At 38.1% G+C, this 18,020-nt stretch overlaps 1 protein-coding gene and 1 long non-coding RNA gene across 10 annotated transcripts in view; both read right to left on the bottom strand.

The window, feature by feature from the left end:
* LOC127956733 (uncharacterized) overlaps positions 1-6,418 on the bottom strand; it is a 42,352-nt gene extending 35,934 nt beyond the window's left edge. The window contains exons 1-2 of the long non-coding RNA XR_008153626.1: positions 6,289-6,418; positions 4,360-4,417 (exon numbers count right to left, since the gene is read on the bottom strand). This is a non-coding gene — a long non-coding RNA (uncharacterized LOC127956733). The remainder of the gene's footprint in view (positions 1-4,359; positions 4,418-6,288) is intronic.
* A 407-nt stretch (positions 6,419-6,825) lies between these two features.
* Positions 6,826-17,386, bottom strand: LOC127956840 (protein mono-ADP-ribosyltransferase PARP12). 9 transcript variants are annotated; one of them, XM_052555077.1, is made up of 14 exons: positions 17,015-17,385; positions 15,727-15,862; positions 14,569-14,866; positions 14,177-14,221; positions 13,433-13,559; positions 12,384-12,549; positions 12,163-12,298; positions 10,634-10,730; positions 10,463-10,547; positions 10,240-10,370; positions 10,021-10,166; positions 9,395-9,911; positions 9,104-9,130; positions 6,826-9,004 (listed from the first exon to the last, which is right to left on the bottom strand). In XM_052555077.1, exons 1-14 carry the CDS (start codon positions 17,293-17,295, stop codon positions 7,669-7,671), a joined length of 3,528 nt encoding a protein of 1,175 aa, XP_052411037.1. In that variant the 5' UTR covers positions 17,296-17,385; the 3' UTR covers positions 6,826-7,668. The 9 variants fall into 9 exon arrangements, with proteins under 9 accessions (XP_052411037.1, XP_052411036.1, XP_052411030.1 ...); XM_052555076.1 differs by lacking the exon at positions 9,104-9,130 and adding an exon at positions 9,071-9,097; XM_052555070.1 differs by having other exon boundaries at positions 9,071-9,911; positions 17,015-17,386.
* Positions 17,387-18,020: the final 634 nt, after the last annotated feature.

Raw genomic sequence — 18,020 nt, 5'->3', positions numbered from 1 at the left:
ATTATTCGTGCTGATAATAGCATTGCATCAGTGTCTCATCAATGGATGCTCTGCAGTGAATGGGTGCCGTCAGAATGAAACTCTGATAAACACACAATAATTCAGGTTTTGTCTTCTCCAGATGTTCACTGATGGACTGGAGTGCTGTGGATTATTCTGATGTTTTTATCAGCCGACGGCACCCATTCACTTCAGTGCATCCATTGCTATGGGAAGTTTTCTGGACCCAGAGTCTGGTAGAGATTGATGATCAAACACATGAAAGATTCATTATTATAAAGAACAGCCGGTTTGTCTTCATCCTCCTCCATCAAAACTCACTCGACTCCCAAACTGAGTTTACGTGAAGGGCTTTTACCGCATTAGAGCGGTTCTGTGACGTGATATCATGAGAAACTCTGATAACAGTGTGTTTTGTCTTCTTCACGAGTTGTTTAGTCTGAGTTTGCACTGAAACAATCTTCAGAGTCAATCACAAAACCAAGCTCTTCAGTTTAAACCGGTTTCATGCGGTTCGTCTGAAAGCAAGCGAGACTTCTAATAGAAGAAACAAAACAAGTTTGGATTGTGGTGTAACTGTGTATGGCCTTAAATCTGCTTCATTATTATTTGATAAAGACTTTATAATGACCTGCAGGAACCAAAGGACGGCCATCTCTCACACATGCTGAAGATCCAGAAACTGTGTGTGTGTGTGTGTGTGTGTGTGTGCTGGAGAACATGGCACTCTTCTGTCTCTGTTTAACATGCTTTCAGTTTCCAACATCTGCTAAAAATCATCTTTCAAGCGAGAGGCGTTAGAGATTCAGCCCTGCACAGATGTGTCTTTAATATCAGTGTTTCTCAAACTGTAATCAAGTGAATAATCCGAAGGACAAAGCTTAGAGTTCAAAGGTTTGGGACAGATATGATTTTGAAGACTGTTCTTTTGAATGTTCTATTCACAGAAATATGAATGTGTTCAACACTGATAATAATCAGAAATGTTTCTTGAGCAGTAAATCATCTATATTTTCATGATTTGTGAAGATCATGTGACACTGAAGACTGGAGGAATGATGCTGAAAATACAGCGGAGCATGTATAAACATTTCTGATTATTATCAATGTTGAACACAGCTGTGCTGCCATAAGTGCATCTCTAGAGGACACACGCATCGGACGCTCTGATTGGCCGCTGGCTCGGAGGCGGAGCTCTGATTGGCCGCTGGCTCGGAGGCGGAACTCTGATTGGACGCTGGCTAGGAGGCGGAGCTCTGATTGGCCGCTGGCTCGGAGGCGGAGCTCTGATTGGCCGCTGGCACAGAGGCGGAGCTCTGATTGGATGAACTGATTCCTAAAGCAACTGTATTAAATGTCTTCAGTCAAGAGCAGTGAGTGATTATAGTGTTTTATTTTTATTCCACCATTTACTCACTGCAAAGATATATTAAACCTAAATGAGTTACAGGTTTGGGACAACGTGACAGTGAATAAATAATGACAGAAATTAAGGATTACCTTTATGTTGACAGTAGGCTACATATTTAATAAGCGTACTGTCCCTTTAAGACCTGCACACATCTAATATACAGACACGTATACGTTTCATATCACACACCCCTAATTTTTTATCAAATAAATGTAGCTTTGGTGAGCTGAAAAGACTCTTTCTGAAGCATTTCACTTTTCAACATTAGTCTGAGACCAATGGTAGTCATTCCAAACAGTCTCTCTCTCTCTCTCTCTCTCTCTCTCTCTCACACACACACACACACACACACGCGCGCGCGCTCTGCTCTGGCATTATGATCTCATCTGGAAACTGGCAGGTATTTTTGGAGCTGAAGCTAATGGGTGTCATTAGGGTGAAGAATGCAAGGTGCCTTTCACCCGATCACATGACCAGCGCTCACACACACACACACACACACACACACACACAAACCGAGAGCGAGCGATCACAGATGCTGTAAACTGCATCTCTACATAATGTCATCAGCACAAATATAACCACTTATTTTAGATTTCCTTCCTTTTTTTTAAATATTTATTTATTTCAATTTTGTAATTTTCTTTTTTTTTCTTTTTAGAATTTTCATTAAAATCTTTTTGGGAGCATAAATAAATAAAATAAACAAATAAATAAAGTCACATGAATGAAAACAGAAAAGACCATTATTATTATTATTTTTGTATTATTATTAATTTTTTTTTGTTTTAATTAAAAAATTTTAGGATTTCAAATAAAGTCAAAATATAATAAATAGTATGTATAATTTCATAAAAATAAAAATGAATTAAAAATATATATTTTATTTGTATTATTATTATTTTTATTATTAAAGTTTTTGCTTGCTTTCTTAATTGGTTTTTAAAATAATTTGGTAGTACAAATAAATAAAGTCACAATATAATAAATCATAAATGTAATTTCAAATAAGAATGAATGAATGAATGAACAATAAAAAAGTATAATTAATATTATTTTAATTTTGCCATTTTTTGTCTTTTCTTTTTCTTTTTAGAATTATCATTAAAATCCTTGGGTAGTAGAAATAAATATAGTCATTATTTAATAAATAATAGATATAGTTTCATTAAAATAAGAATTAATTAATTAAAAATTATTATTATTATTTACATTTATTATTTTTTTGTTGGTTGAATTTCCATTAAAATCTTTGGGTAGTAGAAATAAATAAAGTCATAATATAATAAATAATAAAAATAATTTCATCAAAATAAGAACTAATTAATAAATAAATTTCCATTTTAATTCATTATTAATGAATTAAATGCATATATGAATACTGTTTTTATGAAGCCATGATTTCTTGTTTTTCTGGTTGTAAATATAGTTGGAGTTGCTCTGAGGTCAGGAGGACACAAACACAAACACATGGAGCGTCCAGCAGCAGATGAAGCTCAGGTGGACTGTGGTCTGCTGAGCAGATGTTTCCAGAAGAACATCAGGACAAACAGCAGGAGCTCACAAGACTGCAAACACGCTACCGGAGCGTGACGTCACAAACAGCACAAAGCGTCTCTGTGGAGTGTTATTAAGAGCCGGAGATAACAGCGTCCAGATGAAGGTCGACTAAGGCTCAACTCCAGCTGTGGATCTGTGTGTTTTATCAGCGTACTGCTTCATGTACTGTTACAAACATCTAGTGTGTGTGTGTGTGTGAGTGTGTAATCTGGCTGGTCCCTACTGAGGGCACGTCTGAGCACTAGATGATACCTTATAAGGCAAGACAAACACTGACGAGAACTAAACCATCAGCAGAATCACGATTCACTCCATCATCTCTTTGAATGAAATACGAGGCATGAAAAATCCTTGTCAATATGCAAAATATAGAACAGAATATTAAATAAATAAATAAAAACTTGAAATAGTACAATGACATAATCATAAAGTAAAAATAAAATAATACATTTAAATAAATAAATAAATATAATCTTTAAGAAGTCTAATTAAAAATCATTGTCATACTAAATAAATGTAAATGTAAATTGATTACTTAACTAAAATAAATTAAGAAATGAAAGTCCTTAATCATGTCTAGATAATCATGAAGTAAAAAAAGTTAAATAATAAATATAAACTGATTAAAATAAAGTATAAATAAATATATAAACTAAAAAACAAACTAAAAACTTTAAGATGTCCAATTAAAAAAATCATAAATAATAAAGAAATTATAAATATAAATTATAAAATACATACATAAATTAAATTCCAATTAAATAATCAAAGTAAAATAAGATAATATGAATTAATTTCAATAAATTATAAATAAACATATAAACAATTTTTAAATACCTTAAGAAGTCAAATTAAGTAATCTTAAAGTAATACTAAACAAATACTAAATATAATTAAATGACTTAACACAAATACATAAGAACATTAAAGAGACTAATTAAAGAATCATAGAGTGCCAATAAACTAAATAATAAATATAAATTAACTCAAATAACTATTGTCCTTGAATAAATAAATAAAGTAAAATCTTAACTTAAGTCCACTTAAACAAACAAACAAATAAACAAAAACAACCAAACAAACAATAATAAAGCAATGAAAAAAAAGCTATTGCTAGAGAAGCACTGATCATGACTATCCTCGGCATGTTAAAGGAGCAGGATGATGATGAGGATGAAGATGATGTGTGTGTTTGTTCCTCTGAAGAGCAGAGCTCAGTAAACACACACACACACACACACACAATGGTTCACAGATGTAAAGTCAGAGATGCTATCAGCGCTGGAACAGTGGCCGTCTAGACGCTGGGCTGGAGACACACATGTGAACACAGGAGAATCACACTAGAACACACACACACACACACACACACACACACACACACTCACCTGCTCCACATGGATCTCATACTCGTCATTCAGCTTCTGTCCTCTGAAGTACTTGACCCTGAAAAACAGCACAGGATCCTCGTTAATCAACTAGCAGACTGCTCTACAGTTCTCTAGAGCACAACTCACACACACACACACACACACACACACACACACACACACACACACACACATATTCTCACGCACTAAGTGAGACATCAAATAAAAGAATTGTTCAGAGTATAAGATGAAAACAAACTTAAAGTGCAAGAGTTGCTTGAAAATGGAGATGAGAGAGCGAGAGAGAGAGAGAGACAGTGAGTGTGTGTGTGAGAGAGAGTATATGTGTGTGCGCGAGTGTGTTTTGAGTGTGAGTGTGTGTTTTTCCTCACACCGAGCAACAGAGCTTGAAAAGCAGCCCGTCGTCTCTCAGAGACACTCTGACTGCACTCAGGAATGCACAGACAGACAGACAGACAGACGGATGGACAGCAGACAGACAGACAGACAGACAGACAGACGGATGGACAGCAGACAGACGGACAGACATCATCTGGTTTACTTGTGTGAGTGTAGCCCAGTGTCTGGAGGGAAACGCTCTGACCGTCTCATACTCCCTCTAGAGGACAAACACACTCACTGCTCCTTACATTTAGAGGCAATATGTTAAAATAATAAAAAAATAAACATGCTTATATACACATTTATATTAAAATTATTATTATATAATAATGTAATGTTCTTTAGGGTTGAGTGCTAGATTTATAGGACTTCTACTTTTTTGTGATTTCAAAATAATGTTTTGTAAATTATTTGTTTTATTAATTATTTAAAACTCAATTTCTCAGCAGTTTCAACTAAAACACACACTCTCTCTTACACACACACTCTTTCTTTCTCACAAACACTCTCACACACACTTTCTTTCTCACACACATTCTCTCTCACACACACACTCTTTCTTTCTCACAAACACTCTCTCACACACACACAAACACTCGCTCACACACACACACACACACACTTCTCACACACACACACACTCTCTCTTAACACACTCTCACACACACACTTCAAACACAAACTCTCTCTCACACACACATTCTCTCTCACACTCTTTTCACACTCTCACTCACACACACTCTCTCTCTCACACACACACACACACACTCACAAACACTCTCTCAAACACACTCTCACAAACATTCTCTTTCACACACACACTTCTCACACACACACTCTCTCTTAACACACTCTCACACACACACTTCAAACACAAACTCTCTCTCACACACACACACATTCTCTCTCACACACTCTTTTCACACACACACACACTCTCCTCTCACACACACACTCTCTCACAAACACTGTCACACACACTCTCACTCACTCTCTTTCTCTCACACACACACTCACACTCTCTTAAACACACTCTCACAAACACTGTCACACACACTCTCACTCACTCTCTTTCTCTCACACACACTCTCTCTCTCTCACACACACACTCACACTCTCTTAAACACACTCTCACAAACATTCTTTTACACACTCTCTATCAAACACACTTTCTCACTCACACTCTCTTTCACACACACACTTCTCACTCGCAAACACACTCTCTCTCACACACACACACACACTCAAACACTCTCTCACACACTCTCTCTCTCAAACACACTCTCTCACACACACACACACACACACACACACACACACACACACACACACACACACGAAGAAGCCTAACGGCTCCCAGCACAAAAAGGAAATACACGCTCGTTTATTGACACTGGATACAAGACTAGCAAGTGCTCAGATATTTTCCTAAGGGAGGACTAAATAAAGCAGAAATGAATAAAGTCTGTTGTAAGACCTGAAGAAAAAAAATAGATGGATATACGAAGAGATTCCCTCACAGACAGACAGCAAAATCAACCTTACCTCTGTAACACCGACTCCAGCTGCAGCTCGCGCTCAGTATTAATTCACTCGCAACCGATTGGACCAGCGTCCCTCCTCATGAATATTTAATGAGACGCGCGCAGGCGCAGAGCAGCGATGGACGAGCTGCTCAGGATTGAAGCAGTTGAACACATTTCAAAATTGCTACTTTATAAAATTCTTATATTAGTGCTTAATAAAATAATCAGAGACCAGCCCTGGTGGACTCCTGTAGCACCTCTGTGACTCAGAAGATTGATTTGATCCTAAAACAGAAACACATGAACAATCAAAAGACAATAATGTAAAAAAAAAAAAAATCCCACGATGCACTAGATTCTGACAGTCTGAGTTCTTTAATGTCGCCTGAAGAGATCAAACCACCAGCAAGGCCAGAACAAACTATGACATTTTTAGGATGCAAATGCATTACTTATTAGGCGTACCTTAAAATTCAAGGTAAGTCGCTTTGAATAGAAGCATCTAACAAATGCATACATGTAAAGTAAAATATAAAAAGACCACAGACACCAGAGAGCAGATTGGTGACAGCTTTTATTGCATTTGAATTGACAGAAACCAAACCAAATCTGACCAGGACAGAACTAAATATCAGAAGTCAACAACAAAACCTAAGTGTTTTAGTCTTGCACGTGTATAAATGCTGTGACCATGCAGTTATGACTAGATTATAAGATGATTTCCTCACTAATCATCAGGAAAGCTTTTCAGTATCAGTGTGACATGCACGGTGTCTGTTGATACAGATCAATAATTAACTGCTATGTCTATATGACATGCATAAACATCCTGATAACCTGAAACATTTCCATTAATAACTTAAGACTTTGAACTCAATATTATTTCTCTCACTGAATACAGTGCAGTAATTTAGCACGTTATGACACGCGAATACACTGCACAAAAAAAAAAAAAAGTTTTCTAGCATGAACATCTTAAAATTCTAGAATCAAGATTTATTATGTAACGTGGCTGAAGATATTAGATATTTTGTCTAAAACAAGCATAAATATCTGCCAATGGGGCAAGAAAAATAATCTTGTTTAGCCTTTGTATTAAGATTATTTTTAGCGCTGGGCAACAATTAGTCATGATTAATCATATTCAAAATAAGTATGTAATATATATATATATGTGTATGTGTGTGTGTGTGTGTGTGTGTGTGTGTGACACAATGAATAAACAGTACATATATCATATAAACAAAAACTTTTGCTTGTTTTAACAAAATTTTTTACATTTGATCTATTAAGCTATTTTAATTGTAAATGCATCTTGATTCAAGACCGTTCAGATGTTTATAGAAAACAAGACAAAGACATTAAAGTATGAAAATCATTTTTGTGGCACCAGTACGGATCACATGACACTGCAGCTGTTCTTCTGCGCTGCAGGTTTCCTGCTGTGTGCAGCTTCTGAAGAGTTTCCAGATCGCTGATGAGAGGACGACACTGAAGAGCTCAGAGACACAGGACTACAACCACTGGAGACAGGAAGTGCTCTCGAGGCGCTAACACTGGAGACAGGAAGTGCTCTCGAGGCACTAACACTGGAGACAGGAAGTGCTCTCGAGGCACTAACACTGGAGACAGGAAGTGCTCTCGAGGCACTAACACTGGAGACAGGAAGTGCTCTCGAGGCACTAACACTGGAGACAGGAAGTGCTCTCGAGGCACTAACACTGGAGACAGGAAGTGTATTCGAGGCACTAACACTTGAGACAGGAAGTGCATTCGAGGCACTTTTAATTGACACTGGATGCGCTGTGGAAATGCATTTCCCTGAGACAGGAAGTGCTAAAGATTTGCCCTTAGCTGAGAGAGGAAATGCATTGGAAATTTCCTCAGGTGAAACAGGAAATGCAGTGGAGATGCGTTTAGTTAAGACAGGATGTGCATTCAAGACACTTTCACTTGAGACAGGAAGTGCATTCGAGACACTACCACTTGAGACAGGAAGTGCATTCGAGGCACTTTTATTTGAGACAGGAAGTGCATTTGAGGCACTACCACTTGAGACAGGAAGTGCATTCGAGACACTACCACTTGAGACAGGAAGTGCATTCGAGACACTACCACTTGAGACAAGAAGTGCATTCGAGACACTTTTATTTGAGACAGGAAGTGCATTTGAGGCACTACCACTTGAGACAGGAAGTGCATTCGAGACACTTTTATTTGAGACAGGAAGTGCATTTGAGACACTACCACTTGAGACAAGAAGTGCATTCGAGACACTTTTATTTGAGACAGGAAGTGCATTTGAGGCACTACCACTTGAGACAGGAAGTGCATTCGAGACACTTTTATTTGAGACAGGAAGTGCATTTGAGGCACTACCACTTGAGACAGGAAGTGCATTCGAGGCACTTTTATTTGAGACAGGAAGTGCATTTGAGGCACTACCACTTGAGACAGGAAGTGCATTCGAGACACTACCACTTGAGACAGGAAGTGCATTCGAGGCACTTTTATTTGAGACAGGAAGTGCATTCGAGGCACTTTTAATTGACACTGGATGCTCTGTGGAAATGCATTTCCCTGAGACAGGAAGTGCTGAAGAAATAGACTTAGCTGAGAGAGGAAATGCATTGGAAAAGTCCTCAGGTGAAACAGGAAATGCAGTGGAGATGCGTTTAGTTAAGACAGGATGTGCATTCAAGACGCTTTCACTTGAGACAGGAAGTGCATTTGAGGCACTAACACTTGAGACAGGAAGTGCATTAGAGGCACTTTTAGTTGAGACAGGAAGTGCATTCGAGGCACTACCACTTGAGACAGGAAGTGCATTCGAGGCACTACCACTTGAGACAGGAAGTGCATTCAAGGCACTTTTAATTGACACTGGATGCTCTGTGGAAATGCATTTCCCTGAGACAGGAAGTGCTGAAGAAATAGACTTAGCTGAGAGAGGAAATGCATTGGAAAAGTCCTCAGGTGAAACAGGAAATGCAGTGGAGATGCGTTTAGTTAAGACACGATGTGCATTCAAGACGCTTTCACTTGAGACAGGAAGTGCATTTGAGGCACTACCACTTGAGACAGGAAGTGCATTCGAGGCACTTTTAGTTGAGACAGGAAGTGCAATGGAAATGCATTCAGCTGAGACAGGAAGTGCATTCGAGTCACTTTTAGCACAGACCGGAAGTGCAGTGGAAATTAGTTCATCTGAGACAGGAAGTGCAGTGTTTGTGCCCACGTGTGTGTCTAATGTTGATCTTGAGAGCGTGATGAGCGGTTCTGTTGTTCTGTCGGAGGATGAAGTGTGTTCTGGAGCCTCGAGAGAACTGATGGAGCTCTGCTCTTCGTTCGTGTGGACCCGAGCGATCTCAGGCAGGAAACACTTGTTACTGTCCTCAAAGCTAATCAGAAACTCTGGATAGATCTGACACCGGTCGAACACTACAAACACAGCCGGGTCTCGAGGATTATCCACACAGCTGTCGTAGAGACGTCCATCAGTGTTTCTGGCCGGAGGATGACGGAGATGAGCCGCTCCTCTGGTGTAGAACCCAACCAGCACCCTGCAGGCGAACATCAGCCTCACGTCAGAGCCGTCCGCTCGCTCCATCCAGTACCTGGAGTCCTTCGAGAAGTAGATCCCTGTCAGAACGGAGGACAAGTCTGTGAACAAAGCTTCAACTCTACATACACTGCCGCTCGAAAGTGTGGGATCAGTAAAGAAATCCAAAAACAAATTATATCTATATACCCCGTCCATACGGTGCTGAATCCGACGTCTCAAAGTCAATGTTTCTCAGACATGCATCTTCGACGAGAGACGATTCGGTGGCGTGGAATAACAGCCGATCGCCAAACTTCTCCTGCTTGTTCGTAACTTTCATCCGCTCCTTTTTTCTGTGGAAAAATCCATGTTTATGCAAACTGAAAGATGGATGATCTCCGGCAGATGATCAGTTCTGATACCCACATCATGAAGTCTTCCCAGAGTTCCCTGTTTTGCACACGCTCGATCCGACGGACAGTAAACCCCTTCAGAGTTTGTGTGAAGCGCTCGTGGACTCTCACGTAATCCCTGTGAGACGGCAGGAGACGCACTCTCTGTAGAGAAACAAGAGATCATGCACCGAAAACCTCTCAAGACACAAGACGAAAATATTTTTGCAGTGTGATGATGAGGCAAAAATCCCAACCTGAAATCCAAAATCAGGAACGGCATTTTGGTCCCAAAATCCAGGAACGCCTTTCGAAAAACAAGTTTTAATGGATCCGCAACATCTGGAAAACAAGATCAGGCAGAAGAACACTAAAACAACCGGCTAAAGCTTGACATGAACGTTGCCGGAGACGGAGAGCATCATCACCTCGCTCTGGCGATCTGGACGTCCAGCGACGAGACGAACACGGGCCGCCGCCTCACAGGCCTCTCGGTGCCGCTCACCTCGTTTCTTTGCTTCATGTCTGTGCACAAGATTAGCAGTAACTAGATGAGGACTGCTTTGTGAACATTCTTGTGATGTTGGCTTGACAAAAAACACTGTTCTGAAAGTTTAAAAGTAACTCTGGAGAGCTTGAAGTTTGTTTTAAAGTCAATTAATGTTACTAACATGCTTTAGCAAGTTTAAAGCACGATTTTGCACACTGCTAGCATGATTTAACACATTGCAAGGAACTTTTAGCATGGTGCTAGCATGAATTAGCATGTTCTTAACATGCATCACAATGTTGCCGACATGTTTTAGTACATGGCCTACATGAATTAACATGTAGCTAGCATGAAAACACTATGCTAGCATGTGGTAACATATGGCTAATCATTATTTGTACATTGCTGAAATTGATTAGCATGCTGCTAACATGAATTAGCATGTTGCTAACATGAATTAGCATGTTCCTAATATGTTTTACCTTGCATCACAATGTTGCCGGCATGTTTTAGTACATGGCTTACATGAATTAGCATGTCGCTAGCATGTCAACACTATGCTAACATGCGGTAGCACATTGCTAACTATTATTTGCACATTACTGACATTAATTAACATGTTGTTAAAATGAATTAGGATGTTGATAGCATGCTACAGATGTTGTTGACGAATTAGCATGTTGCAAGCATTTTTTTGCATGTTGCTAGCCTGTTTCTAGTGTTTTAACACATTGATAAGATCAGTTACCATGTTACTGACATGTTTTAACATGTTGCTAGTATGAACTAACATGTTCTCAACATAATTTAATGATAAATTAGCATGTTGCTTGCATGAATTAGCTTGTGTCTAACATGTTTAGCACATTGCTAACATGAACATTTTCATAGCATGTTTTTACACTCTTAACATGTTTTATATTATACTATCAAGAATTGTCATGTTGCAAACATGTTTTAACAACCACCTTAGAAATATGCTAATGTTAAAACATGTTAGGAACATGCTAAGTAAATGGCTAACATATCGGGTACATTGCCACCTTGTTGCCATCATGTTTTAACACTAACAAGTTTCTAGCACATTTTAACACATGACTAACATGTTTGGCACATTGTGAGCATGAATTAGCATCTTTCTAACATGTTGCTAGCATGTTAAGTATGTTGCTAACATCTTTTAACACGTTTCTAACATGTTTCATTATTATTACTACTATCTTAACTTACTTCCAAACACAGAATTTTCCATGTTTTCACTGTTATACACTAGGGGGCGCTATTACACATCTCCTGATCGAGTCTAGTATCATTTGATCAAAAACACAGACGAGGAAGACACAGAAACAAGCATCTCATAAAATAACGTGATCATCATCAACACTAACCGCGTATAAATGAAACTTTCTGAAGTTAACAAGCTGGATAGTAAGTAAGGTTGGCACGGTGGTCTCACTCAAAGCAAACCTGTGAAGCGGAGCTCGTAGAAGCGGTTCCCCGCGCTGAACTTGATCCCAGCGTCCTCCTGCTCCTGCCGCAGATACTCCTGATATCTGAGCTCCAGCTGCTCGCTGCTGACCGAAGACAACCGGTGCATCTCCGCCTGAGAGGAGCAGCATCATCAGCTGATCTCACACACACACACACACACACACACACACACACACAGTAAACAGAGCGTGACGTACGATCGAGCCGTACTGGATCCAGCGCTTGTACTCGTCCTTCCAGAACCAGCTCCAGCGGGTGGTGAGGGCGAAGCCGGGCAGGAGAACAGACGACTGTGTGGAGAGACGCCGGACCTCGTCCAGACCCAGAGTCATTTCCTCGAAGCACACCGGCTCGTTTCCAGAACTGTATACATACAAGCATGCATCCTTCACTCAGACAGGCTTTACATCCAGACTCCAATTCAGTTTGTTTGGGGCCCAAGTGGCTTTAGTTAGTTTTTTTTTTTAATTCTCTCTCCGTTACGATTAAAATCTCTGAATTTTACAGCTTGATGAAGTTCTGTGTGTATTTCAACCCATGGTTTTACTACAAATAACCCCCCCTGCCCCCAATTTTTTTTTTTTTTTTTTTTTAGGAAACTCTGGTTATGCAAAATGGTAATCAATGCACTAAAAAAAAAACTATGGTTACTACAGTATTACTACGATAAAAAACATTTTTCTTCAGATTTTTGTCTTTGATTTCCAGTCCAAAAATCTAAATCATCTTTAAATCGATAAAAATATATTAATTCTTGATTTCTGAAAAATATCCTAAAATTAGCTTACAAAAAACAAAAAATCTGGCGATGAGGTTATGAAAAGGACAGTTTTTTCTCCCTTTCGCTTAATTTTGAAGCAAGGAGGAAATTACTTCATTTACTTCTGACATTGTATATGATTTTATTTATATAGTAAAGTCTCGATTTAAAAAATTAAGACTAACATATTGAATAAGAAATAAAGCAATAGTTTTATATGACAAACAGAGCTAATTAAATCTTTTATTCTTTATGTAGAGCTCATTGTAGTTCACTGATAGAACACGATCGTGTCTCTTCTACAGAAGACTTGGATTAAACTGCTTTTGCTTCTGTATGTATTGAGGGTTATTAATTTCGATTGCATTGGCTTTCGTTGAAGAGACCTAGATCTTGCAGGTTTCAGGATCTATTTCTATCATATGTTGGTAGTTTTGAAGATGTGTTGGGTTCGGAGCAGCAGATGTCTTGTCCTGTGAAGGTTACCTGTGTATGTTGGACGGCTGGGAGTAATCTCGCTCGATCGGTTCACTGTTGGGTAAATCGTGCCACAAGCCGCCCACCTTCACCTCCCACTTATAAGGCATTTTACAGTGTGTTTTACTGCATTTATCTGACGGACAGAAACACACACAGACATCACAATCTCACTGATGCATTCCTGCAACTCTATCAAGAGCGCCGTGTCTTATTTCTATTCACACGGTCACTTTAAACAGTGTTTATTTGTAATCAACATTGTGGTGTTCAAATATGACTGGAATGATCATAAAACCGGTTGGTGCGGTGCAAGACGTCACCGGAGAGGTTATTATTGTTCACTAAAACCACAAGCATACAAACATCCGTGTTACTTAAAATAAAACTAACTCAATCAAATGTAAACAATTGTTTTTTTTTGCAGAAATGATTCTAAGATGTTGAACTTGTCACGAAAAACATTTCTAACATAAATATTTCTTATATTTTTACTTACTCTATTTTCACCCCAAGCATAATGTTATTTAAAGTTTATTTTTTTATATTCATATAACGTTACACGGCCAGTTCTATTTGTTTTTTTTTAAAGGTTACAAAAGAAACTTTTTTAGAATGTTCATGAGGTGAAGTGACATCAGAAGAGGTTGTGTCTTGTATCAAGCGCTGTATAAATAAATAAGTGTGACTTGACTAAATCGATACATTCAGGTTGAATCCGGACCTCTTTAGGTCTTTATTAATAACACACACCTGCTCCGCAGAATCCTCTGACAAACGACAGACAGATCTCAGTCTCTGAGGAGAGGAAACAGAACATGTTAAATGTACGAATGTCACAGCTGAGAAATACGTAGCGTTTATGCATAATTATTATATTCATATGTGTCCATGCAGCACAGAAGCAGTCATCAGTAGCACAGGTGTATTTGGATCAATAGATAACAATACACTGTATGAGTCACAATTATAAATTTCTCTTTTGTGACAAAAATCATTAGGATATTAAGTAAAGATCATGTTCCTTGAATATATTTAGTAAATCTCCTATCATAAATATATCAAAACTTAATGTATGATTAGTAATATGCATTGCTAAGAACTTCATTTGAACAACTTTAAAGATGATTTTCTCAAGATGATACCAGCGTCAGAGCTTCTGTGAGGCTGGACGTCTGTGTTTCTGTGGTCCGGTTGAGTCTTGAGGGTCTTGAGGGTCTTGAGCGTGAGGATGTTGCGGTAGATGAAGGGCAGAGAGCTCATGAGCTGCTGAGACACTCCTCTGGAGCGCAGCACTTTTCTCACGTGCGGTTCGTGGAAATCGTGCGAGCGTCCGCAGTCCGTGTCTGCACAGCGTCCTCTGACGAAGCTCTCACACACGTGCAGCCTCGAGCACTTCTCTCCGTCCGGACAGCTTCCACGCCGGTTGTACGCGGTGCACACCTGAGGAACAGAGCGACACGCTGGACTCGAGCTCAGCAAATATTTCATGCACCTAGCCACGCATTACTTTGTCAACTTTCAGCAGCTGTGACTCAAATGATAAAAGGGCACAAGGTGTAATTACAATCAAAGGTGTCTAACAGTACACATATCACGGGAGTTAAACTGCTATTGGCAATTGTTCAATAATAACTCTTCATTCATGAGAACACCTTTGTTCCTGCACTTGTTCGTCACTTAAAAAAATAATATAGAAAAATTGAAAAAAGTACCAGTAATTTTAAGTCCTAACCTAAAAACAGAAAATACAGCGTGCAATTTTAAATTCAGGTAAACAATAAATAAATAAAATGTTCAATAATTCTATTGAAACTTAATACTATATTAGTTACATTTTATTATAAACTGAAGAGTTCCGGTGCTTGATGCTGATTGGCTGAGCCACGTTCAAAGCTGACTTACGCTACAAAGTAACAGACACCTTTGTTTACGTTTGTGTGTTGCTCGGCAACCACTTTGTTGTAATGACAACTGATTCTGAGGAGCTTCATTGTTTGGTGGAAGAATACTGTTGTTATTAATATCATCATTATACTTTATTTGCTTGGTTTTGTTTTTTTGAAACCTTACGTATATGTAGTAACCGTTTTATCCACTTCGCATCGTGCTTAACAACGCCCCTTAGCTGTTATAGAGTCACTGTAAACCATGGCTTCTTCGAGGCTTATTGCTTTGATGTTTTTAGATTTTTTTAGTTATTATAAATCCTGAATACACAGTCATTATATACTAATGGTCCTGCCTTCAGCATCTGAGAGTGAGTTGGCAGCACTGCGTGTGTGTGGCGTGTGGATGCTCACAGGAGGCAGGAGGCCGCTGTCGGACTGCAGAAACATCACACACAGATCTTGTCGACTCAGACGGATCATCCCATGAGCTCTCAGGATCCTCACGTTGTGTTCAGACATCAGCTGGTGTCCGTAACTGCAGCTGTGCCTTCAGAAACACACACAATAATCCGTGTCCTCGGAGGTGTTCATTCTAAATGCTGTCAGAAGGTCCAAAACATCCATTTATTTTTTATATGCATGTCAAGAAAACATTGCATTTTATCACATTCATCATTTACATATGCAAGAAAATATGTTTTTGAGATCAAAATTAGATCTACAATTATTTTGTTTATGCAATTTATTGTAATAATAATTTTTTGGAACATTTGAAATGATGATCCATATTTAATTTATTCAAATGTAATTCATATGTAAGTCAAGTGCTATAGACAACAAATCACCTTTTTCCTAAAAAAAAAAAAAAATCTATTAATTTCTTGGATTGAAATGTTTAGGGCAAAATATTTTTGAATGAAACATATATATTACACACACACACACACACACACATATATATATATATATATATATATATATATATATATATATATATATAAATCTTAAAATATATATATACAAAAAAATTGCCAAAACAAAGATTTTTTTAACCCCTTAAGTGTCACAGATGGGCCCAAAGCCATTACATATTTAAAGCCGTAATATTCTATACAAAACCTAAACTAATCTTGACAAACTATATATCATTGGAGACCTTGGAGATTGTATTTTTTATATCTGACCACTGTTTTATATTTTAAAAAAAATTATAGAAAAATTATTTAACAAATTTATTTTTGGCCATTTTTTTATATTTTGAAATGTATTTATTTGGAATATATTTGTAAATAAATTGCCAAAAATGTACTAGTCGAAAATACATCTACATGAAAGGATTTTGGAAAAATAATTTAGCACATTTTATTTTGGGATATTTTGTATATTTTGAAACATTTAAAATACATTTGAAAATAAATGACCAAATTAATTAATTATATATATATGCCATGTGGTTATGAGAATGTTACTTTATGAATGTTCTCTGAACAAGTAACTAACGCGTTACATTAACGTTACTGGAGGGACGTTATGTTTTCACTTTCCATCGTTCTCTAACTAAACAAAAACACGTTACATCTGTTGATTTACAAGCTCAAACATGCCTTTGTTTTGATAGTAAAGTGTGTTTGTGCGCGTTCATGAACAATCAGTGAGACATGATTTAATATGATCGTGTGACAACTTGCCCCAGATCTACCTGCTGCAGCGCCCCATCATCAGCTCATATTTACACAGGTGGAGGTCTCCACACAGCTCCACACACTCGCTCCTTCTACACAGTTTGACGGTAGTTTGGGCGAAAACCTCTTTGCTTTCGCTTCGCTGAATGACGGTGAAGATGTCTCTGCGCTGGAGGATTTTATCCAGGGAATTATCCGCGGATATTTCTTTCAATCCGTATGAAATTTCCAAAAGACGCTCGTACTCCATTGAGCCGTGATTCCCACACAAAACCTTCAGGATCATTTCCTCCGCCATGATTTCTGACACCGAACCGAACCGAACCACCCAGAGTTTATATGCGATTCGGAATGAATCTCTGAAAAGCGACTCTATATCAGCGAGTGATTCACTGAACCGAACGGCGAGTGATTCTCTGAACACCGACTCCAGATCAGCGAGTGATTCACTGAACCGAACAGCGATTGATTCTCTGAACCGAAAAGCGATTGATTCTCTGAACCGAACGGCGAGTGATTCTCTGAACACTGCGAGTGATTCAATCTGAGGGAAAACGAAACTTACAGGAAGAAGGAAGAAACGTTCCTGGTTGGATCACACAATTAAACTATCAACATTATTATACAGATGTGAACGTATTTTGTTCAGTATTTGAAATATGACCGAGATTTTTCATTAGAAATAAAAAAATTCAATTTAAACAGTAAGGACGTTAAGCAGCTTCCCACTTGACAAATTTAAATTCTAAAAACGTTGTGGGAACATTTCTGAAACGTTGAAACGTTTTTATTGTCATGGTTATTTAAAGGTCACAAAAACGTTTATTACATCGTTCCCTGTACTCAACCTTTATTTTAGCCCAACATATAACCCATATATAATCAGCTAAAAGACGTTTTTATTTTTTATCTTTGCACAAAATACTTCACACCAAGTATGAAAGAGTGGCTATTTAAATATGATAATTACTATAATTAAATTAAGACCTGACCAAAAATAATCAGTTTTCGATAAATGGACAA

Source organism: Carassius gibelio, chromosome B4 (genome assembly GCF_023724105.1).
Source record: "Carassius gibelio isolate Cgi1373 ecotype wild population from Czech Republic chromosome B4, carGib1.2-hapl.c, whole genome shotgun sequence".
NCBI lineage: Eukaryota > Metazoa > Chordata > Actinopteri > Cypriniformes > Cyprinidae > Carassius > Carassius gibelio.
Note: the sequence above shows the minus strand (reverse complement) of the source record. Positions and strands in the feature narration are given on the sequence as shown.